At 30.3% G+C, this 25,993-nt stretch overlaps 1 protein-coding gene across 4 annotated transcripts in view; it reads right to left on the minus strand.

Annotated features, from left to right (window-relative positions):
• The window catches only part of LOC107438692 (uncharacterized), a 74,372-nt gene that overhangs the window by 14,289 nt on the left and 34,090 nt on the right, over positions 1-25,993 (minus strand). For all 4 annotated transcript variants that reach the window (XM_016051022.4, XM_016051029.3, XM_016051037.4 and 1 more), the window contains exons 7-9: positions 22,758-22,948; positions 5,979-6,088; positions 4,846-5,074 (exon numbers count right to left, since the gene is read on the minus strand). In XM_016051022.4, the coding sequence (XP_015906508.2) occupies positions 4,846-5,074; positions 5,979-6,088; positions 22,758-22,948 (530 nt within the window). The remainder of the gene's footprint in view (positions 1-4,845; positions 5,075-5,978; positions 6,089-22,757; positions 22,949-25,993) is intronic.

Consider the following 25,993-nt stretch of genomic DNA (forward strand, 5'->3'; position numbering starts at 1 on the left):
ACTTTTCATGATTTTCCATGACTGATTCCAAGAATTTTTCATGACTTAACGAAGTTACTATTTTCTCCGACAAAAACGCAACAATAAATTTAAAAAAGCATTATAATAACATAATAAAAGGCATAACCAAAACTATACTCTGCATCTTCATATTTATAGATTTTAAATTTAAAAAACAGAGTAAAGAGAGAATTGAAACAATAAAATAGCTAGAAAAAAAAAAAGCAAATAATTTTTTTTCTGTAGAATTATATTCTAAAGATACTTTTCTTGTTCATCTGAAAGGAAAGAAATACTCCTGATTTTTCTGTTCTCATTTAGGAAAAAAAAAATTGCAATGACTGGTTTGCTTCAACTAGAATTTTAAATTGATAAAATTAAATAAAATAAATAATAAGAATTATTAAATGACAGAAGAGTTTAAAAGATAATTCGATCAAGAAATCTTTTTTCTTTCATTTTTTGAAAGAACACCATAATTTTTAAAGAACATAATAAAATCATTTTATATTCTAATAAAATATGCCTGAGTGGTGATTTTATTAGGAATTCAGATGTTTGGAACAGGATGAAATTGGGGGGGGGGGATTCCATTATAAAAATTAGATTTTTCGGAGACCAGTGGTGCAAGTGGCAAAACATGGTTTTGGAGCATCTTTCAAGCAACACAAAAGCAATTTTGGAGCAGCGAAACAAAGATTTGGAGCATATTTAATAAAAAGAATTAAAACAAGAGTTTTCAATTTTGTTCATTAATGGCATATCTTATTTTTTTTTAACTTTTTTAAAGGTCCCTGCATAAACAAATTAAGTTTCTTTTTGGTAGCTTCCAATTCTGTTAAATATTCTGCCATGCTCGACTTAGCCTCAGATAAGAGGATCTGTCCGCTTTCTATAATCAACATGTCTTTATTATTTAACCCATCTTTAATATTTTTTTCAGCTGCGGCTAATAGATCTTGAGAAGCCTTCAATTTTTTTAGCAAATCAATTTCAGCAACTTTCAATCTGCTTTCCTCAGTTTCAGTGTTTTCACATTCTTTTTTCGCAACCTCTAATCAAGCAGAATAATTTTTAAATGCTGCACGAGTTCCTTTAACCATATCTTTATCAATTTTAAAGTTATTTAAATCCCCAGTGACGCAACTTGTCTCAAATCATTAACACTATGCAAATTTAAACTTGCCCTATTGTCAAGTAGCTTTTTATTCACACATATGAAAAAAACTAAAACCTCTCTAGTACTAAAACCTCTGTTAACATCGGCATTCCCATGTGGTATGCAAAAAAGAGCTTTAAAAAGTATAAGAGGATATTTGATATTTCCCAAATTATATTTCTTCGCAAAATAGTTTTTCCAAAACACATCAATTGGTGCATATTCATTTGAGTCACAAGAATAACCTTCTGGTTCTCCACGTAACAGTAACAAACATGCCTCTTCAGGTTTTATAATGAATGGGGTTACTGTTGCCAGATATCTTATTAACTTAATAGAATTCCATTCTCATTACAGGATGCAACAATTTAAGATGGTATAATAACCTATTTTCAAGAGGCAATGCTTTTAATAACTTTCTTGCACGTGCCATAGACCTGGCACCTAACTACATAGAATTTCTTACTGAAGAAGATAATGATGTCATCGCATTTGTGGTATCTAGTCCAACATCTATTAAATTTGAATTTTGCCAAATTTCTGCGTTTTCTACATCCAAAGATTTTAAGTCCTTTCCTGTCAAACTAAGAAAAGCAGAACTCTTTTAAAAAACGCCCTAACAATGCTTAAACTAGAGACACCATTTCATAATACAGCAAGTGAATCAATGGTGTCTCAGTTTGGAAAAAACCTAAACATTTATTTAATATAGGCGAAATATTACTTAAAAAAGAGCTTCTGGCAAAAGCAATTTAAATAAATTCAATATTGAGTGGCTCATACTATTTTTTAAATTAATAATTACTTTATTTAATTCTGTAAAAGGTAACTTAAAACTCTAATTAATTTAACTATTATTTAAGGTTATTGAGTATATTTTTCTTAAAATTTAAAAAAATGTTATTTGTAATAGTTTATTCAATAAAACATTAACAAGATTAATATTGATCATACGGAATTTATAAAAATATGTAAAGAATTAAGCAAACTTTAATAAATTTATATTACAAATGCAAATTAGTGAACGGCCCCTAATTTTCTTTAATTAAAGTTGGTTACCCAGTACAATATTTCATTAATGAAATGATTAAAAAAAAATTTTTAAATGCAAATTCAATGAGTATTGAAGCTAAAAAATTTTTGTCAGAAGTAAATTATTATATTGTCCCTACACTCATAATATTTAACAAATCTGTGATAATTAAAAAAATTTTATATCAATTGTTTTAAATCAAATCATTAAGAGATGAATGAAAGTATTTTTGAATGACAAATCTGAAAAACATAAGATTTTTTTGCTGCTTTAAAAATTCTGAAAGCCACTCTATTCATACTTATTTAAAATCTTGCCTCTAAATATTATTAAGTATTTTCCTGAAACAAAATAAGAGCACTGAAAATTTTGGAAGTAATAACACAATAATAAAATGCAATAAGTATAAAAAAAAATATTAGTAAAAAAAAGTAATAAAGTAAAATAAATGTTTAAAAACAATATGCAATTAGTGGATGGTCCCTCAGATAAAAATTTACACTTAAGAAACTTAATTAATTCTTATCTTTATTAAATTAAATTAATAAAAGGGAGATGGAAATTTTGAGGTTATGAAGCTTTGTTATTCTTGACTGCTCTGAGGATCAACATGAAAATATGTACTTAGTGAATGGTCCCCAAGTTAATTCCAAGATCATGAGTACTATTCTATAAATAGAATAGAGCAAGAAGGCCATAAGCTTGCCATTGACGAAGACGATGGCTCTTCAATAACGATGAAATTAACAAGAGAAATAAAATTTTCTTTCGCTATTAAACTTTGGCAATGCTTAGTCGGTCCCCGAAAATTCCTGGGAAGTTTCGGTTTCATTTCAGAGAGTGGAAAATGAAACCTGAAATTGAGAATATCTTGCAAAATGAAGCAGAGTTGCACATGAGAGTGCAAGAATCCTTCCCACTGAATCCAGAGCAACCCATCAAATGGCAGTAGCTTGGTTGCCGCAAAATTGTGACTTGGCGATACCCAGGGGAAAATATCCCTTTTGGCGCAGATCGGGGCAATTTAAGCCTACTACTTCAATTTGGAGCATATAGGCCCAGGTTTCCTCAATTGGCGCAGCACTTGCAACACTGGAAAACCAAAATCCATGACTTTCCATGATTTTTTTTTAAAAAATAGCAAAAATCATGACTTTTCATGACAAATTTTGTTCAATACTGAAATTCATGACTTTCCATGATTTTTCATGACTTTTCAGGTGCGCGGATACCCTGTAAATAAAAAAAGGAGCACCTAAATTTTTGATCTATTTAAAAGTTTGAGGGGCAGGATCTTAAACAAAATAAAAAGTGCAAAGCACATTTTAAGTTATGAGGAACAAACCTTTTCTAAATAAACAAATCTATTTTTTGGAAAGTTGGTCTGTCAATCCATTCACGCACATATATTAATAATTTATTCAAAGGAAGGAATTGCTTACGATATTTATGAAAATCATTTATCCAAAAATAATTCCGATAAAAAAAAACAACATTTTTTTATTATTTAACATAATAACGATAGGAAAACTTTTAAATTGTAAAGAACAAAATTTTTAACATTTCATTTAACTATTTTGATTTCCATAACATATAGTGAGTTCTATAAAGATAAAAATTTTATAGTATGACTTCTATGAACTTTGCCAGAACTACACAGTTTCAGATATTAGCTTAAAAAAAGAAAGGGAAAAAAATTGAATCAAGTAAATAGGCCATTCAACAAATAGGACTGAATCAAACAAGCTATATAATCAAATAGGACTAAAACAAACCATAACAATGAAATAAACTAACTCTCTAGACAAAACAATTGGGATCCTATTTCTAAGAATATAAAAAAATAATAGATATAATCTACATGGAATTATTTTAAGATAAAATAGCTTTCTAATTATGAAATTTTTTTTTGATTAATTTACACGGTTTCAGATATTAGGCAAAAGACATCAAAATTTAAAATTACCACCAAGAAAGCTCAAATTTTCAACTATAGTTTGCATTTACAAAGGAGTATATATAAATAAGGAAAGGATGCAGTACACTTATAAATCATGTTTCTTTTAACAGTTTTTATAGAGTATTTATAACAAGAAAATTTTATTTTTCACATTTTTGTAACATATTTGTTTTAAGTAAAAGAGAATTTTCATTTTATTTTCCTTATTTCTTCAATTAGATAGTTTTGCTACATTCTGCCTAGAGGGCCATAAAAACGGCATCGTTGAATGAGAGATCATTAGCTAAACTGCAAACATTCTGTAAGGCCTGTATATTAGTAAGAGGGAGACATATATATATTTTTAATCAATTATATAACCACAGTTTCATATCTTCTGCACATTCATAACAGCACATGAATGTTTTTTTTATTGTTTATCAACCTATGTTTATACCTAATTTTCAAAAAATCTGACCAGTAGTTTTGTAGTTACAGATACAATTGACTGAATTTGAAAACATCTCTTAATTTTACACTTATTAACGTTAATCTTAATCCTTGTTTGGAAATAGGATGTGTAGTATTAGGGAAAACAGAGCAAGAAAAAGTCTAGATTTCCTTTTTTTAAATCATAAAGTATTTAGAAATAAACTCCTATATTAGTCAATTCCAACAATATCAGTAATAATGAATAACTTAAGTGCTAATAACCTGCAAATTAAAGTGACATCATCATCACGGGTCCACTCGGTTCCTCCAGCGACCTTCCAGTTCAGGTAATTCAACCATTTAGTTCTGCACTGTTTTTCAGAACGAGTTCCTACACGCTCAGCTACAACAGCCCAAGACAAACCGCTCGATATCATTTCACCGGGAAGAGCATTCGTCAAGTCGTACACGGCCTCGGCCAACCTCCGTTCTTCGGCAGGCAACCATTTTCCTGAAGTTTTCAAAGAAACATCTTGAATCAAAAGCAATAATCAAAAACTTGAAATATCAAATACTTTATAACACAACACTTAGACAAGAGCTCTTTGCCTGCAAATAAAAGATTGGAAGTGACTTAGCTTAGAAGCAATAGTTTACATAGTTGTATAGGGCTTAGCTCGATAATTACATTTCCTGACAAGCTGGAGTCATAAAAAAAAATTCTAACTAGAAAATGTAAATATTTATTCAGAAATATTACAATTAAGTGCCCTGTGGCTCAGGGGACAGAGAGCTCACCACCAAAGAGGTGAACAGGTTTGAATCCCAGAGATGGATGGTCGATACGAATTCTGCATCTGGCTTGAACGGACAATGCTAACATAAAATATGCTAAGTGGTAGGCGGATCCTGGGTTAGAGTCCGAGAATACAGGGAAAAATAAATCTAACCCCTCTTTATTATCATTAAATTTTAAATAATTTGACAGAAGATTCAAGGTCAAAAAGTTAGAGGGAGTGCAAATGATTTTCTAAAGTTCAAAATCAGACATAAAAATGAACTCTTACTGGTTAAATCTATGTCTTTTAAAGACACATTCATACTGTTGGAAACTATGATACCAATAGTTATTACAGAGTTGTTGAAAGTTTGACTTGATGTTTTAGTAATTTGTTATATATCTGGAACTATTTAAGCAAATCATATTTACTCCAGTTTTAAAACTTGTTCTTCCAAAGAAAACACAAAGAAAAGTTTTCTTTATTTTTTTCCAATTAATTTAACGAAAATAAAAAAAGAACCAAAATTTGTACAAAATCTGACAGCAAAAAGACTTAGAATGATTGATGTTCTTCCTTTCTGAAATAAATAAAATTATTCTCAAATGAATAAAATAACGTTTAAAATAGAATTACCTTGATTACAGTTATCTTTCATGAGTCGGCAGCGATCTTTAATAGAGGATGCACTTCTTCCCATTGCAGCGCCGATTGCTTGCCAGTCATTTCCGTAAACAGACCGAAGCCTGGAAATTTTTTTTAGACAAAATTAAAAAAAAAAACTAAAAATTTCATGAATTGCTATCTAATTTTTAGTTATTTTATATAATCAAGTCTATATGTATAAAAATAATCTGTTAAATAAGTGTATCTAATTTATTTACTGGAGAGTTTGGGTCACTATGTTTGTTTTACAGTCATTTCTGTTTCTTGACAATAAACAGATCTAGAATTTAAAACTAAAATTTAGTCAACTATAAGATGCTAAAAAGTTTCATTCCATTAGCACTGATTTTGTTCAAATGATTTAGACCTGATCACTTTGCATTTAACATTGAAATTTAATTTGTAAGCTTGTTTTCTAAATTCTTATTAAATTTTTGGTTATTATAGAACTTGTTGAATATAGTAAAATAATTATGTAAATTAGATGGTCACTGAATGTGAATGTATGTTTATCATAAATTGTTGCATATAATATCATATAATTACTTTATATAAAGGAACATCACTTTTGCTCAAAGCCTATAATTTAAATTGATGCTTTGAATAAGATTTTCACAATGATTACTTTCTATTTTAATAAAAAAAGTTGAAATGAAAAAATAAGTTAAATATAAATACCACAACAGTTAAGCCTCAAATATTAAGTTTTAAATATACCATCTGAAAACAAATTAGATTAAAAATGTGGTTAAATATAAGAAAAATATATAAATTTACAAGTAAATGGTAAATGCCATATAACTTTAATAATGTTTTTATGTTGATGATAACCAAAGACTTCCAGATCTTTTTTGCCAATTAAGGACGTCATCCTTTTTTTTCAATAAGAATGCACAAACAACAATGCTAAACAATTTTAGACTTTTCAAAATTAATTCTAAAAAAAATTATGAACTGATTAATTTTTAATCTAAGCATTTGGAAAATAATGGAGCAAGAATGTACAAATTTTTTTCTCTTTAGAACTAACCATTCAGAATCTAAACTGCTGTTTGTAGAAAATGCAACACCATGAAAGAATCATCAGAATCAAATGAAATTTAATGCAGAAACGACTTGTACTGATACAAATAAATGATGAAATTTTCAAAACAAAAGAAACAAATTAAGCGTCCGAAATCAGTATTTGGTGCAGCCACCACGCGCTGCAATAAGTGCTGCTATACGACGTGGCATGGAGTCAAACAGATGTTGAATATCTGCTTGAGGAAGAGAATTCCATATCGCTTGTATGCGCAACCAAAGTTCGTCTTTGGAAACTGCAGGACGCGGATCACGAGTGAGACGCTGACCAACCATATCCCACACGTGCTCAATAGGCGACATATCCGGCGAATAAGCAGGCCAAGGAAGAAGTTGCATGCGTTGTGCTGAACAGAAGTCTCTAACAGTCCGCGCAACATGTGGGCGTGCATTATCCTGCTGAAAGATAGCTCCAGGGATGCCTTGAAGGAAAGGAACGACTTCGGGCTGTAGCACTTCACGGACGTATCTGTTGCTATTGAGATTACCCTCAATTCGTATCAAATTGGATCGTCCATGATACGAAATCGCACCCCAGACCATAACTCCGGGTGTTCGACCACTATGTCGTTCAATAATACACTCAGGAAGGCAGCGTTGACCGGCATAACGTCTAACACGAACACGGCCATCATGGGTCCACAAATTGAAGCGTGATTCATCTGAAAAGACAACTTGGTGCCAATCAGCTCGCCAGTCTCTGTGCTCAAGAGCCCACTGCCGACGCAGCCGTCGATGATCCGCCGTGAGGGGAATCCTGTATAATGGCACCCTTGCACGCAATCCACGGCGCAGCAGACGACGACGAATTGACGAAGCCGACAATTGTACACCTGTAGCAGTAGACCAATGTGCTGCCAGCTGCCTGGAGGAAGCTGTGCGATCATTCACCGCCATGCGGAGCAGGTGTCGATCATCGCGCTCTGACGTCACCTTCTGTCGTCCAGTGCATGTTTTTCGAGTTGTTCGGTGCTCGTCGGTCCACTGCTTCCAAACTCGCATCACTGTGGAACTGTTCCGCTGCATACGAGCTGCTATTGCGCGATAGGAAAATCCTCCTTCTCGAAGGCCGATTATCCTCCCTCGTTCAAACTCCGTAAGTTGCTTGAATTTCTTATTCTTCCGTCGTGGAGGCATACTCAGGTCTCACTAAACGTTTGCCACTAACAAATAATCATAGACTATTTTCAACGTCCCGCTACAGCACTTTATTTATACGCTTTCAGCATCAATTCAGAGGGCGCTGCGCGCGCCACGCACGCGCGATGGCTCTGAAACTTTATTAATTTGCATAATATCCTATAATTGACATTTGCTGCGAATTTCATTTGATTCTGATGATTCCTTCATGGTGTTGCATTTTCTACAAACAGCAGTTTATTTTTACAGAATGAAAACACAAAACAAATTGAAACCAGAGTTATGATTTCTTCCGGAAGAAATTATTTCTTCCAGGACACAGGAAAAAGTGGGGGAAAAGACAACAGAAAAATGGAAGAACTTAACATTGATAAACTATTATTTTAGATAACTAAAAGAGGAATAATTCAATTTTAAAACGAATAAAATTTAATAAAGAGCAAAAAACATTTCCTACATTTAATTTTTTTAAACTAACTATTTTAATATTATTTATTTAATTTTATGCAGAATTTTAATCTTAAATGACTCATTATAATAATTTGTTTCGAATTTTGATTTATGCTATCCTTATTTTTCAAAAAACATAATCACAATCAATTTTTTGATTGGTTAAATTAAGATATTTAATTATAATTTAAGAAATTTTTTAGCAATTTTAGATATTAATTTGCTTTGAATTAATTTTATTTTTTAATTAAATTTATTTATCTGCCCAATTAAATTTAACAAAAAGTTTTTCTCCCAAAATATATAATATTAGTAAATGCTAAGCAAAAACACTGCAAGGCAATAAAAATTTGGGTGAAAAAAAATCTTAGCTATAACATTTATATTTCAAAGCTTACAAGCTAAAAATATAATATATATATATATAAAATAAACTATAGACACATACTAATCTAAAAGTATCTGAAACTAAATATTTCTTGATATCTAAATTATTTTATTCCAAAATGGGTTAAACATAAACCATTCTTCAATGTGTGACAGGCATGAAAGAATATGTACAGGTATAGGACAAAATAATAGGAACACCTGTGATAGAATGGAGTCATTCTCGACCGTCCAATACGCGACGGGCACATGTCGCAAGAATGTGCCACCTAGTGGTGATGAAAGGCAAGGTATCTGTCTAGCATTTGGCAGTGTGAGATTTGCATGAAAAAATCTGTTTCTAGCAAAACGAGATTATGTCCGACCTCTCTGACCTTAAAAGAGGCATGATAATCGGAGCTCGCCTGGCTGGAGCGTCCGTGTCCAGAACAGCGAACCTTGTAGGTGTTTCAAGGACCACTGTATCAAGGACTCTGTCGGCATACACAAAGTTGGGTAAGGTGCCTTCGGCAAGGCACAACAGCGGCAGGAAGTCGAAGTTGTCAGACCGTGATAGACGGGTGTTGAAGAGGATAGTCGATCGAAAACGCAAGACTACACTGCCGGTGATAACATCCGAGATGAATACCCACCTTCAGAACCCTGTATCCATGAAAACCATTCAACGGGAGTTGCATGCTGCTAACATTCATGGCAGAGTAGCTATTCCAAAACCGTTAGGTTCAGCGCAGAATGCTTTGAAGAGACTACAGTGGTGCCAAGACCACCTAAAATGGACGCAACTGCAATGGGAATAAGTCATCTGGTCTGATGAATCCTCTGATGAGCCTTTGTGGGGTGTTTTGGAGAAAAAAGTCCGTGCTCGGTTTCCTCCTCCATGCACACTTTCTGAACTGAAGACAGCCCTGCAAGAGAAATGGCTGCAAATTCCAATGAACTTTGTTCAAGACCTTTATTTGTCAATCCCACTTCGAATGCAAGCTGTCATTCAGGCCAAAGGTGGTCCAACTCCTTATTAATAAAATATTTTCATTTTTTCACAGGTGTTCCTATTATTTTGTCTTATACCTGCATATTACGAAGATAACATCAACATTTATCCACATGAATAAGAAATTATGCAAATTGACCTTCTTTTGCATATACTTATATATAAAACAAACTTAAAGAAAATCTGCAGAACTTAAATCTTCACAAAAGTATATTTACACAGCTTGTAACGATATTATCCAACTATACTCAGTTTTAATTTTGAAAATAAAATTTATCAGTTAAGACAAGATTTTCGGCTGAAATATCAAAAATTTACTAATCTTTTTACCACATAATAATTTTTTTTAAAATTAGCCATTGTTCTGAAAAAGAAAACTCAGCAACTTAAGAATATATGGTTAAAAATCAAGTTTATTTTATAAACTATAGTTAATGTATAATTTTATGATTAGGTATGTTAAAATACAATTTAACAGCATTAAAAATAGTCATTGATAAATGTCTTTAGAATTACTTTCAGTATTGATATTTAAAATTTTATGAAAATTAGTATGATGTTTGTGAATACATAGTGTGATATGTAATATAATACAATTTTATCCCCATATGTTAAAAGTTCTATATAAAATAAAGTACTACTATATTCCTTACATTGAAAGAAACTACCCAAGTAATAGGTAAATATTCGATAACATCAGAAAACCTAATGTTATTTTGCCCAAATTTAAAATGATAAATCAATGTTAAATGATACAAAAGGTCTTTCTCTGCACTATATTATGTTAGTTACTACGCAAACAAATATTTTTATAAAAATAAATAAAATAATATTTTTTTGCATCGGTTTTGATGTTATACAATATAAGATTTTCTATTTCCTATTACTATTTTGCGTCGTTTTTTATTTTTGGAATATGCAAAAGTAAGATTTAGATGGTAGTAGAATAATTAGGCAATATAATTTGACTTAATTTTCTGTGTTGTTGTGAAGCAGCATAACAGTAATGATATAATATCATTCCACACATTATTTACTAAGCAATACAGAAATACTAAATAAAATATTAACTGAAATCTGCTACTATCCATTTCCCTCGATCTTCTCCAAATTATATTTTACGTCCAGCAGATTTTCATGAATCAATATTTCAAATTTAACTAACAAATAATACTTGAGTAGCTAAATTTTTATTCATTATTTTTTTCTTCCCTTTATACAGAGTTTTCTGATAAATTTTATATCATTTTTAAGTGTTTATTTTAAATGCATTAAAAATATTTTTTTGAGATAAGCCAATTTTATCAAATTTGAACTTGATTGAACTTGCTAGAGTATAAAACATATTTTTATAAAAGTCAATCAATAAAAGTCAATAAACAAAAGTAATCAATTTCAGTTTTATCTAGTCATTTGCAATTTTATAATTATCAAAAATTATTCACATTATGAAATTCTATAATAAAAACCATACTATACATTTGTAAAGTAATATTTTCATGAAGTGAATAAAAACTGTTAACTTTTATACTTTTTACATCATCCTTTAAGAGTTGCCCTTAGTATTAATGATTGAAATTTGACTACTATTAAGCAGAGCTCATTCTAGGCAGGGTAAATAGGGCGCAGCACCCTGCTGCCCTTTTAGTCAAAAGAATCCACCCTGTTGCCCCATAAGTAAATTAGTACCCTGATGTAATAGTACCCTTTTTGCCCTTTCCTTCCTCAACCCTTCTTTATTTTCAACTCTTTTTATTTAGTTTGTCATTGCTGTCAATACATAGATTTATATGGGAAAGGAAAATTAGCCATCACACCCCCTTGTTGCACTTGTCCTTGAAAGTTTGCAGTTTACTTCACTATCATTAAATCATAATTATTATTAATCGTTTTAATTACTAAATCATAACTACAGACACTTAAAAACATACATTCATTATTTTATTAATATATGCATGCATTTTAAATAAATTACTAAGCTAATTAGCTCATTAACTCGATATATATATATATATATATATATATATATATATATATGTGTGTGTGTGTGTGTGTGTTAATTTATTAATAAAAATTAGTAATTAATATGATTGCATTGGTACTTTTAGTAAAGTAAAAAAAAAAAAAATGACAATGTTTTTTCAATAGAATGTGTAAAGCCCATAGAAAGAAATTATAGCCTTTTTAGAACAATAATGCCCTTTTTTTCAAACTTTTGCACCTTGCCCTTTTTTCTGCCTAGAATGAGCTCTGTATTAAGTTACTATTTTGTGAACAATACTATAACAAAATCTATTTTTGTTTAAAACATACCAATTCCAAAAGAAAAAAAAAAGAAAAACAAAGAAAATTAATAAGCTTTTTTTACTGCGTGTAAGCTGCAAACACATAAAACTTATAAAATAAGTTTAAAATATTGAGAGAAAAAAACATGAAAAAAAAATAAAAAGTCAGAAAACAAAAAAATTAAAATATGTAACCTTTTCATCAGCTTACACAATTATATCCGCAAAAAGGAGTGCTTTCCAATATTGTATCAATATAGCCAAAGCAAAATATATCAATACAATAGTGTGAGGAGCACTAAAAAACTTGAAATGAAAATTGAGCACATTAAGTAAAAGATATAGACGAAATAAAATATATCAAGCAAAAAACAGAAAATATAGAATAAAACGAAAAATAAAATCTATAAAACAAGTAACAAATTCAAATGAACTTACAAGTACCGGAATCTTTCAAGAATGATTTAAAATATTTTCATAATAAGATTGCCAGATTGCAAAATAAGACAGAGTTAGAAGCATATTTGATTTATTAGTTACCTTGGACTAGATCAAAAATAGATGTGAGCAAGGTAATAATATTATAGCGGAGAATTAATAAGCTTGATATTTAATTATACAATTTTAATGATTTTAGAAAGTTAACATTTATAAAAAAAAGAAGAAAAAAAGAAAGAGATAGGGAAACATTATTTGCTTGTTTTGTACAGATTTGTAGCCACGAATTTGTCCCAATTGAATTTACAAATGACAAAAATATAGATTACCAAAGAAGTTTTTAAGAAGTTGATTAATAAACACATACACTTAAGTCAATGATTTTAGGATAAATAAACATTACTACACTTTTAATTTTATTCATTTGATTTGGTTTTTAAAGCAATGTTTCCAGAAACACTAGAATTCCAAGTAATTAGTTTGTTTATATTAAAATTAAAATCATTATTTTTATCGTATAAATCAACACACCAGATATTTTCCTCTTTTTTAACACCTAAATCTAAAAAATTAATATTATCATCATGATTACGAAGCAAGATTAATTTTTTGGGGTAAATATTATGTAACAAAATTGTATAATCTTGAAAATTAAAGATAATGAATAATTACAGTCAGTTTTTTTAAAAAAAATCTTCCTCCAATGCTTTCAGAATCCCTCCAAAGCTCCAGAAAACATTTTGTTACTTTTCTAAGAGGGCTATTTAAGTTAGTTATAAGTAGGGCCCAATAAATTATGCGGAAATTTTTAAAAAATTATGCGGCTAGGATGAGGCGATTTTTAAAAATTATGCGGCAAGGACTTTAAAAATTAGGCATGTGGGTTGCGAATGACCCAGAAAACAATTGAAACTGAAAAAAGAAAAAAAAAACTCTTGAAAAAGTTCAACTTTCTTTCCTGTTTTAATAAAAAAAAATCTTCAATGAATACAGTAAAGATTTCAACTAAATTACCTTATGTATTGTACATCCATTTTCTACATCAGAACAATTATTAAAATTTATTAAAATGGACAGAAGTTAGTCCAGAAGCTGCGTTTTCTTTCAAACTCCGTCTTTGTTTTGTAAAAATTTGGCCGTAGCAGGATACAGCTCTTTCCCAATCTACTGAATTAGGAAGCACTGAGAGCACTTGTCTTGCTTTTTTTGTAAGTTCTGAAAATCTCTCTGAGACTACCTCTGAATTCCAGAATCTAATTAAGTCCTGGTTTGAACATTCTTTTACATATTCTTTGCAAGCAGCATACTCGAGTTTTATATCTTGACGACTCATTCCTGGAATATTCTTGAATACATCGTCGTCTTCAATATTGAGGTTGACTATTTGTTCTGGATCAAAAACTCGAGCAGCTTTCATGAAGTTTAATGCAGGTTGACTAAACCTGGGCCCGCGTTTTTTGAATACGTCTAGTTCTGGAGAGTAGAAAGTATTCAACTTTACAATTGTTTTGTGAAACACTTCTTGAAGAAATACGTTGCGTGAATCTTTTCGTGAGTATGATGCCTGAGAATTACATCGAAGTTTAGACCGCAGATCAAAAATCTTATTGTAAGCTTTGTGAATAGATACACCACATGTTTCGAAAGAGAGAAGAGTATCCATTAATATCTGAGCGTGTTCTGCAATGAACTGAAAGTCTTTGCAAACGTACTTGCTTTCCACCAAAACTTTGCACTGATTGAGACAAGCAGTGGCAGGAGTAAGTTTTACTTCACTGCTAAAAAATTCCAAGCAAACATTACAATGTTCAGCATGATATTGCACTGATTTAAACCAGGAATTCCACCGTGTCTTTATTGGTACTGGACAAAGTTTAGCTTTCTTATTGTCATCTGTTAAAAACTTTAAATAGCGGCGCTTTCTTGCAGGACAATGCTTGAACAATTTCTTAAAGTTTCCTGTGAATTTGTCCACCTCTGAAAAATGTTCACGCCACTGATCAGACGCTAAATTAAGAATGTGAGCATTGCAGGTCATGTGCACTGAATTGGGCAGTAGAGTATGCAACACTTCCTTGTAAGCCCGAGTCATGTAAGTTGCGTTATCTGTTAAGATTGTTGAAACTTTGTTGAAATCAATCTCTATATTTGTAAAGCACTGCACTACGGCTTGAGAAACTGTAGTCGATTGTACAGCTTCAAGATGAATGCTATGCAGAAGATAAGGATGCATCATTGCAGTATCTGTAAATTGCGGGACAGCTAAAATATGTAAAACATAGTTGTCTTTATCACCACTGCCTTCATCGAAGCCGATGCACAGTGAATCAGTAGTACGAAGAATTTCTTTCAATTCATTCTTCTTTACTTCAAATACTTTTGGTAAATAATTTTGGCGAAGCGAATTAGCACAAGGTAAAGCACCTGCACCCGAAATATTTTTCGTTAGAAATTCTCTCATTTTGGGGTAATCCATTTTTTCAATTGGAATATTAGCACTCGTAAATGCGTCAACAATTTCAAAGTTTAAAAGATTGCGCATTTCAGCACATTCGGTTTTTCTCTTGAACATTGATGACACGGTTGCTTGTTTTTTTTCCCTGCATTTCGCTGTCCTCTTGTTCATTTTTTCTTTTATTTGTTATGTGACGATTACTATCCAAATGCTTATCGACAACACACTTTCTTGAGTGATCCACGGCAATATTACACGTGGTACAGAACATTATTCCATCAGAAGCGTGAAAAATACTCTGATATTGCTTACATCTATCCTGTGCAGAAATATGGATGGCATTTTTTTAAAATTTTAGATAGAGACATGTTTACAGTGACTATTTGTGTGGAAATGAGTTAAACTAATTTTAAATCAATAAATGAAAAGACTCACATGCACCGAGCAGATACTCGAAGAATGAATAAAGCGGAATGCATGGCCCTTAAGCAATATCTTGTGGAGTTCCAGGAACTACAAAGAAAAGAGGTGGGACTGGAGTTGATCATTCTTCCCCAACTTTCTAGCTCTGCGATCTATACCATAGAGGTGACCTCTATGGTCTATACACCGCGAAAGCTGTTCAACCAGCTTCCTATTGAAGATGATGGTGTCTGATAAGAAGCTATGTGCCGGGGGGGGGGGATATTCTTGGAAAAATCTGACCACCTGACCAAAAAGATTCTTGGAATTGAAAAAGAAGATATTTCAACTGAAAAAAAACCCTTAAGGAGAAATTTATCTGGTAAACGAATACATTTTGCTGAAAAATAAAAATTATACAGATATGCTGCGATTACGCGGAAAATTGTAAATTATGCGGATAATTGTGATTTATGCGGGTTTCCGCATCTTCGCATAATTTATAGGGTACTAGTTATAAGCAAAAAACGCTCACTTTCGTTCTCATTTGAGAAGGGGAGACAAATGATTATTCACAAACTATTCACAAAAACGTCTAGCTTAATGATATTTGCTAAAATCATGTGACTTAATTTAATTTTAAGCATAAGTACATGTCATATTCATACAGACTGTGACGGTGTTGATGGCCAGATATTATTCAATGGACTAGATTCTTAAAGGTGTTGATTTTTTTTTTTTTCTTGGCGATAAGGAATGCTTAACCAGAGATTTTTTCACCTTTTTCAATTAATTTTTTTTCATCAAAAATGTATTATGCATTATGTATTGTATTGTATTGTATTATGCAAAATGTATTATACATTTTAGAATTCTTCTTTGCAAGCGCTATCACGTAGTTTTTAGAAATAAGGAGAAAAATTAACAATAACCATATATGGTAAATACTATATTCAGGGTATCTGCTACATTTTAGATTTTCAAATTCATGACTTTCCATGACTAATTCCCAGAACTTTTCATGACTTAACAAAATTACTATTTTCTCTGACAAAAACACAAGAAATTTAAAAAAGCATTATAATAACACGAATTGAAATGATAGGTATAACCAAAACTGTTATATTCTGCATCGTCATATATAAAGATATTGAATTTAAAAAAAAAACAGAATAAAGAAAGAGTTGAAGCAATAAAATAGCCGAAAAAAATACAGAAGCAAAAAATTTTTTTCTTCAGAATTATATTCTAAAGATACTTTTCTTGTTCGTCCGAAAGGAAAGAAATACTCCTGATTTTTCTGTTCTCATTTAAAAAAATTTGCCAATGACTGGCTTGCTTCAGCTAGAATTTTAAATTGATAAAATCAAAAATAAATAATAACAAAAATTTTGAAATCACAGAAGTTTAAAAGATAATTCGCTCTAGAAATGATGTTTTTTCTTTCATTTAAAACATGATAAAAACATTTCACATTTTAATAAAATGGATTTAATGTGGATTACAATTTATTAAAAATTCTGATATTCGGAACACCATGAAATGGGAGGGTATTTTTAAATTCCATTTTAAAAATTAGATTTTTTGGCGACCTAAATCCGACTTTCCATGATTTTATTTAAAAAAATAGTTAAAATCATGACATTTCATGACAAATTTTGTTCAAAACCGAAATTCATGACTTTCCAGGTGCGCGGATACCCTGTATATTGCAAAAAGGGAAATTAAATTTTAAAGGTAAAAACAATTTTCATAACTATAGCAAAATTCCTATTTACTCAAAGAATAATATTGAGAATACATATGAGCATTAATGTGTATTTAAATATTTAATATACAGTAAAAAAAGAAGAAATAAACTGAATTAGTAAATATTTACTTAAAAAAAAAGTTCTTCAACTCTAGTAAATAAAATAAAAAAAAATTTCATTACCCAAATATTTGAACTTAAGCACATAAATTGTAACGATGATAGATATTTTTCAATGAAGTTAAGATATGAAAACACTGATTTTTTTTAATGTGATACTGTTGAGGATTTATAATACCAGATGGTGCTGAGCGCAAACAATTTTATTATTATATTTTCTTCACTTCTTAAGTTTCAGTTTGGATTCAACCCACTGAACCACAATGAAATAAAATACTTTTAATCATTACAATTTGTGTAATTATTGTTGAATTCGAGTTATGGTGCTACACCGGCCGAGAAATAGGCCACCTACGTGAAATGTAAGTTAACATTTGTTTTGTTTCGGTCTCCCTTAAGTCGGTAATTTATTTTTGATATTTTATTGTATTAATTGTATTGTATTTGTTATAGTAACGTGCGAGCTGTTTATAATGGATGATTTTGAAAAATTAAAGTCCAAAAGAGCTGTAATCAGACAGCTGATTACAAAATTAATAAATAAAATTGACAAATTGTTATTAGAAATACTTCCTGATGATACTTTGTATGATTATCTAAATCAGTTAAATGAAAAAAACGAAGCTTTAAAGGCTCTTGATTTGAAAATTGAAAATTATTTTGAAAACAGCGAGGAATTTGAAAGTGAAATTATACAAAGTCAAGAGTATCAAGATCGAGTAGTGGCTTATAAAGGCAAAATCGAAAGATATTTACTAAAATGCCAGACTACAGGACAGGAAGTAACGGTTAATAGTGGTAACAATAATTTACAAGAAAATATAACTTATGGAAATATCTCGCACATTGCTAACGTTAAATTACCTAAATTGGAGATAAAATTTTTTTTTGGTGATGCCTGTGAGTGGCACAGTTTTTGGAATAGCTACAACATAGCTATACATAGTAATGAGAGTCTTAAAAAAATTGATAAATTTAATTATCTTAAGATGTATTTCGGGTGAGTTGCTTTGAGTGCAATTTCTGGATTCTCATTAACTGAAAGTAATTATGATTCTTCTATTAAGTTGCTAACCGAAAGATTTGGTAGGCAAGATTTAATTATTAGTAGTCATATGAATAAACTTTTATCAATTAATTCTGTAAGAAATTCATATGATATTAAAGCTCTACGTAAGTTCTATGACGAATGTGAAATCCACATTCGCAGTTTGCAATCAATGAATGTGACAAAAGGTAGTTATGGTAATTTACTCTGTCCTGTTATTTTACAGAAGCTACCAGAGGATTTAAATTTAGATTATAATAAAAATAGAAAATCAAGTGTAGATTTTGACATTGATGAACTAATTTCATTTATTAGAAAAGAGGTAGAATGTAGAGAAGCCTCACATGTGTTGTCTAATAGTTCTAAAAAACAAAGTGTTCATTTCGAAACACAGCAACGGTCGGAGAGCCGTAGTAAACATAATTATAATCGGATGTTCTCATCTTCTTCGGCATTAGTTTCGGCATCTAACAACATATTTTGTTTGCTTTGTAATTCCAAAAATCACGAATCGAAAGATTGTTCTCTGACCATCGAAGAAAAAAAACAAATGCTAAAAGATCAATTTCGCTGTTTCCGGTGCTTAAAGAAATATCACACATCCAAAAAATGTTGGAATAAATGTATTTGCACATTATGTAAGAAACCGCATAGCGAATTAATTTGCGATAAATCAGCAATAAATAATGAGTCGAAAGAGAAAAACGATACTTTGGCATCCGTTACCGCTTCATGTGTTTCGAAACGAAAACAAAATGAAATGATCTATTTACAGACTTCTTTAGCGTATTTGATTTATGGTAATGCAAAGATGTTGGTTAGAATTTTATTTGACTCTGGTAGCCATCGTAGTTTTTTGAAAAGTGATATTTGCAATGAGTTGAACCTCAGGACCATTAAAACTGAACGGTTGCATGTTTTCGGTTTTGGAGAAAAAATTTCTAAGGGGTGTTCTTACGATTTAGTGAAAGTAAATCTTCAGAACAAAAACGATAAAAAATTAAATGTTTGCATTGAAGCATTTGTAGTAGAAAAATAACGTGTGGGAAAATAGCCGCACCCCATGAGAAAATTAAATAATTAGCAAGGAAAAATAATATTTTTCTTTCGGATACCGGAGAAATTGCTGATATAGACATTTTGATCGGTGCCGATTTCCTACATGACGTAATCTTTGATACGTCTTTGAGACTGGGAAAAGGACTCTTTGCAACCGATAGTTTATTTGGTTTTGTGGTTCAAGGGAGATTCATGAATAATTGCCAATTAAGTAGGATTGTAAATAATAGTATAATATCTGATGTTGATTATTCTTTGTTTTGGAACCTTGAAGGATTAGGAAGAAATACTATGAACGAAGAAAATGTTGATAATAAAAGTGAATTGTTAAAAGGTTTTAATTCTGATTTGCATTTTGAAAATAATAGGTATAGTGTGCGACTTCTCTGGAGACCAAATACAAAACATTTGTTAAATGATAACTTTGAGCTGGCTTCAGAGAGGTTTGACAAATTAAAAAGGAGATTCAAAAATGATAAATCCTTGTTTGAAGAATATAAAAAAGTTATAAAAACTTACGAAAACGAAGGGATAATTGAGAAAGTTAAAAACACTGATCCTCAAAATTATAAACAATGTTATTTACCTCATAGGGAGGTTATAAGAAACGATAAACTAACTAACAAATTAAGGATTGTATTTGACGGTTCCGCGCATAAAAAAAATGAATTGTCTCTTAACTGTGGAAATAAGTAGTTTCCAGTTATAAACTTTAGTGTTTGAGTTTTTTGATTTAGTGATTTGTGTACGCCATAGAGAATCCACCAAAAAGATTCTTATAAAAAGAAAAGAATACCAAGCTACATTGTTGGCTAATTTATGGAAGCGCTGGAAGGAGCGCTATTTGTTTAATTTGAGATCTGCACACAACTTTACTTCTCCTAACCTAACAAAATGTTTGAAAGTGGGAGATGTGAGTTTGATGGAGGGCACCACAAAATCAAAACTATTATGGGACATAGGTATTATAACAAAAGTATTTCAAGGGCGTGATGAACTTGTAAGATCTTGCCTTATTCGCAAATCCAACGGCGAATATAAACGCCCAGTACAACTTATTTATCCTTTAGAACTCAATGACTGAAATGAACAATGATAAGCTTTAATAGTTTATGTTTTTTTTTTATTTTCTTTCAAATGAACATTTGCATCTCATTTCAAATTTATTTGCATTTAAATGTTATTTTTCTAACATGTTTATGTTATTTTTGTCGAATTTTTATGTTTAAAATTTTAGTGAACTCAGAGGAGTTCAAGTGGGGAGTGTTGAGGATTTATAATACCAGATGGCGCTGAGCGCAAACAATTTTTTTATTATATTTTCTTCACTTCTTAAGTTTCAGTTTGGATTCAACTCACTGAACCACAATGAAATAAAATACTTTTAATCATTACAATTTGTGTAATTATTGTTGAATTCGAGTTAGATACTGAATAATAAAATCATGCACCCTTTATCTAAATGTACACTATTTCTATCCAATGTGAGATTGATTTTGATTAAGTAATTAAGGTGTAATTGAGCATATTACTTAATCTTAAAAATAAGTGGAATATAATAATATTTTCTATGAACTTGAACACTATAAACAGTTTGAAGTTTTAAAAATCTGCACAATCTCTCAAAACCGTAAATTTAATTAGCAAAAATTTTACTAATAATTTACAAAGGATGTTCATATGATATAAGAACTAAAAGAGCACTGAAATAACCTGAGCAGATGGAGGCAACACATTTCCATTCTGCATACGCTACGTCATAACCAATCAGTGATAATTTTGGATTGCATTACCTACGGTGGCCTTTTTGGGCAATTGAAATTATTAATATTTTAATAAATACACATTTGGAGGGAAAAACAATCAGATTTTCAGATTTAAAAGAGAATTTTAAAAAATTAAGAGATGCTGCAATTGTCCATTATTAAAAAGACAAAAATTATTGAGAATTTCACAATGATTGAAAACACAATTAAGTGTAATTAATTGCAAATTAATTTGACTTAATCACGATTTTGATCATTGGGAAATGCTAATTAATTTTTGTCTTTTTAATAATTATCTTTACAATGGAAAACATTCAGTTTTTATTCAAATTGATGGAATACCACAAGGATCTAATTTTTCATCTCTCTTTGCTAACTTATTTTTACATTGATATGAAAAAAAATTATACTCTTAGTATTAATTTTTTTTAAGATTTATTGATGATTTAATTAACTTTAATTTTCAAGATTATAAAATTTTGTTAAATAATATTAACCCCGAGAAATTAATCTTGCTTCGTAATCATGATGATAATATTAATTTAAATTCTTGGATTTGGGTATTAAAAAAGAAGAAAATATCTGCTTTGTTGATTTATACGATAAAAAATGATTTTAATATTAATATAAACAAACTTATTACTTGAAATTCTAATGTTTCTAAAAACGTTTATTTAAATACCATTTTTAGTTAAATGAATATATTAAAAGAATACAATTAAAACTATAGATAGTAATGTTTAATTATCCAAAAATAAATAGACAAACTCTTTAAAAATTTAATAAAAAACAATGGATACCCAACTAATGTAATTAAGTGCTATATAAAATCCTTGAGTTAATTGTATGTTATTATTAATAAATTTACTAAAAACTTCTTTGTTATATTTTTGTGTGTAAATATTATTCGTGAAGATCGTGGATAAAAATTTGTGCGAAATGGGCAAATCATGTTTCTGTCTGTTTTTTTTTTTAATAAATGTCAATTTTCTAAAATCATTAAAATTGTTTAATTAAATATCAACCTTTTTAATTCTAAACTTAATGTATTTTTTATGTTATATAATGTATGTACAAAATTATGTATTTTTGTAGTATTTCGAATTTTACTCCTAGCTATCCATATTAGGACATCTATAAATAAACAGGATTAAAAATTACAGGCATTTATCATACTATAAATGATGAATCATTCATTGAGAGAACAAAAAATAAACATAATGTAATAACAATAATAGATAAAAATAACCTATCAGCATAGATTCAATAGCTGTCGGATTCATTATGAAATATTCAGTGTCTTGTTCAATTTGTGAATAATTATATATAACAGTAGTAGAAAATGAGAAAAAAAAAATTTTGAAAAAGAAATTACTTCTTAAGCTTGGCCAGTTCTTCAGAAGTGTATTTTCCAACATGGTTTTTGTTATCATACATTCTGATCACCCTTCTATAGACGGAGAACAGAGGCCTATTTAAACCTTTGGCTACAGTTCGATAAAAATCTTTTCTTTCATCCTTGGACATCTCAAACACAATTGTAGCAGGATTTGTAATATCATGCTCCTAAAAAGAAATATTTCATGTTTACTAGAAACATTTCTGTTGTTTACTTTTTTTTAAATAGTGATTAAAAAATGTATAGACAAAAAATCAATGAAAACAATACTCTAATACAAAACATAAAATATTACCACAGAAATTATAGCCATTTTAAGGAGTAAAGGCCATCTCTTTTAATACGTAACTGATATAGAGAACAGCTGGGTTAAGTATGCTATACCAGAAAAATAACTTACAGGGTGAGCAACATAGTCAGATTTAGCAGACTAAGGTCCAGAGCATAAGAAGCAAAGTGACAATCGAGTCACCTAGAAACCACTTAACGTCAAAATGTGTTAGCAGATTTAACATGACTAATATAAAATGCATTCTCAATTAATAGTGCAGTACTGCTTATCAATAGTGTAAAAATATAGATCAAACAAACAATAAAAAAAAAAAGGTTTTCTTCTTCACCCCAACAGCGGTATTGGTTAGGAGGAGAGGAGGATGCAAACCAGTTTTAAGAACCTCTGCTGCAGTGCCCCTAAATGTTACTTTTCCTTTTATACACAAGGACCACACCTAAATTTAAGGGACTGGTTTACATTATATCAATGGAAGCTGGATTTCCTTTCCTATGTACAATCTTTAGGTCCAAGATCTTTCAAAGGCAATGACACTTACATTGACTGCAACACAATTCAATTCTTTCTGTGTCTGCTCCCAATGATAGAGATGAAAATGAGCAAAAAATATCAAAGGATATACCAACAACTGATTAAGAGTTTCAGATGACTCAGTCATGTATCAACAGATCATAATTTTGACTTGAACCAGTGAACAATCAATCTCCAATGCAGTACCCCCAGACGGATGGATGGGAACCTGGAGGACTTTGTGACCCGACAGATTTAACATATACAAGTCACTATTTACTACATGAAGGGTTTTCAGCCAGCTGGTTCGAACTCCCATTCTCACGGCGCCCAGCCAACAAGGCTGTCATGGCCATTATGTAAACTATTTTATTTAATTAACAACTGAAATAAATACACATGAAAACTTACCAAGTAAATAAGTTTTGAAGCAGCAAAATAGTAAAAAAAAAAATTAAAGGAAAAAAAAGAATTTTTTATTTATTTATTAATTTTTTAGGAAAGAACTGCAATTTTAAGCCATGAAAGCTATTTTTAAGAAGAGCATCCATGCTGAAGTTAGGAACTCGAGGCTAGGGCAGTTTTTAACTAACTCATATTTTTTCTAATAATCATTTAATGAGATACTCTAAACATGAAAAAAGAACACTGATATACAATCACACTCAGTCCCATTTGGTTGTTTATAAACAAAATAGAGTGTTAATATTCTGGAAATTGCTGGTTTCAGGTTGAACTAAGCTTCTTCACATAAAATAGAATGTTAATTATAGGGAAGTTAATTAAATATAAAGCTGTATCGAATATTGGAATTTTTTAAAGATAAATCTTTCTTGCACATGTCTTGTATTTAATCAAGATTTATTATTTGTTTATGTATTTTAGTGTAACAGGGATTTTTTTTTGTACATAGTGACTTTGTTATATAATTAGTATATGTTCTACATGGCTTAGTGCCTGTTTTTTGTATTAAGTACTAACCAAACTAAAACAAATCATTCTTTGTGAAAGAATAAGAAATGTATCACTAAAGATAATTCATATTTGACAGTTAGACTTACTCAAAATAAATGGAAAGAACAGTTGCTAACATAAGCAAATGCCACGTTTCAACAGCCAATCAGAATCCATACTTATGATAATGTCGCAGACATCTAATTATATTTCTAACACAGTTTAGAAACAGACATCCAATTGGGGCTCTACCACAATTAGATGTCTGTTTCTAAGCTGTTAACTGATTAAAAATGCAAGGCAAAACTTAACTCATTAAAGCCCAAGTTAAACAGTTACAGTTTCATAAATTAATAGTAAAAATCATGAAGTCACCTAGAAGGTTAAGTTATGAAGTAACGATTGAAAGCAATTATTTATAAATTTTTTAAATGGTAAAATCTAAAAATATGTGCACGATAGCCAAAAAAAGGTAAATAAATAAAACAAATATGTATTTAAACAATAAGGCAATTTTAAATTTAGATAGCCACCATCTTGTACAACAGTAGCTTCTCCCAAAGCTGGACAATTAACAAACCTAAAGAGTGTGTGAGTACCAATAGCAAGAGTCAATCATTAATGTCAAGTTGTTAATTACTTATTTACTGATAAACAAGCATTTATTTTACTTAAAGAGCTAAACTTTAATTTTCAATAACTGACCTGTATTACTTTTATTCTTATGAACATTGAAGTACAATATATGATAATTTTAAGAACTAAAGTTCAAAATTTTTTTTTTGACAGATACTTTTTTATATTATCATATATTCTTGAATGAAATTATCTAACATTTGACCAAATTATATTTATTATTATAATGTTAGTATTTTGGTCCTATGACTTAATAATAACAAAAAATTTGGAATTATATTGTTATCGTAATTTATAACAAATACATAATTGATAAAAATTGCTGTGACAATCTGGGTAAAGTATAGTGGGATAATTGACAAATTTAGAACTAAAGCTTTTAACAACTATGGCCTATCCCATCAAAAATCTTCAAACTTAAATGTATATATATATATATATATAAATATATACATACAGGGTGTCTCAGTTAAGTGTTTCAGAACTTCTAAGAGGGGTAGGGGGCATCCTGACGACTCGAAATCATATAGCAATGCGGGGTCGGAAATGCTTTCCTGATGCGGTAGATGGCGTTGTTCGAAAGTTCCGACTGAGCTTTTGCAGTACGTTGGCTTCTCAGTCACCCGACCTATCATGTCTTGATTTTTATTTCTGGGGTCATATGAAAACACTAGTTTATGACACCCCTGTTGACAATGCTGAGGAGCTGGTTGCAAGAATCACAGTAGCTGCCGGAGAAATTCGAGATATGCCTGGAGTATTGTAGAAGCCTGGTGTATTGCAGAATGTTCGGATGTCCATGCACCGGAGATGTGAGGTG

The sequence above is a fragment of the Parasteatoda tepidariorum genome, chromosome 4, assembly GCF_982258835.1.
Source record: "Parasteatoda tepidariorum strain Cologne lab strain chromosome 4, Ptep-v5.0, whole genome shotgun sequence".
NCBI classification, from domain to species: Eukaryota; Metazoa; Arthropoda; class Arachnida; order Araneae; family Theridiidae; genus Parasteatoda; species Parasteatoda tepidariorum.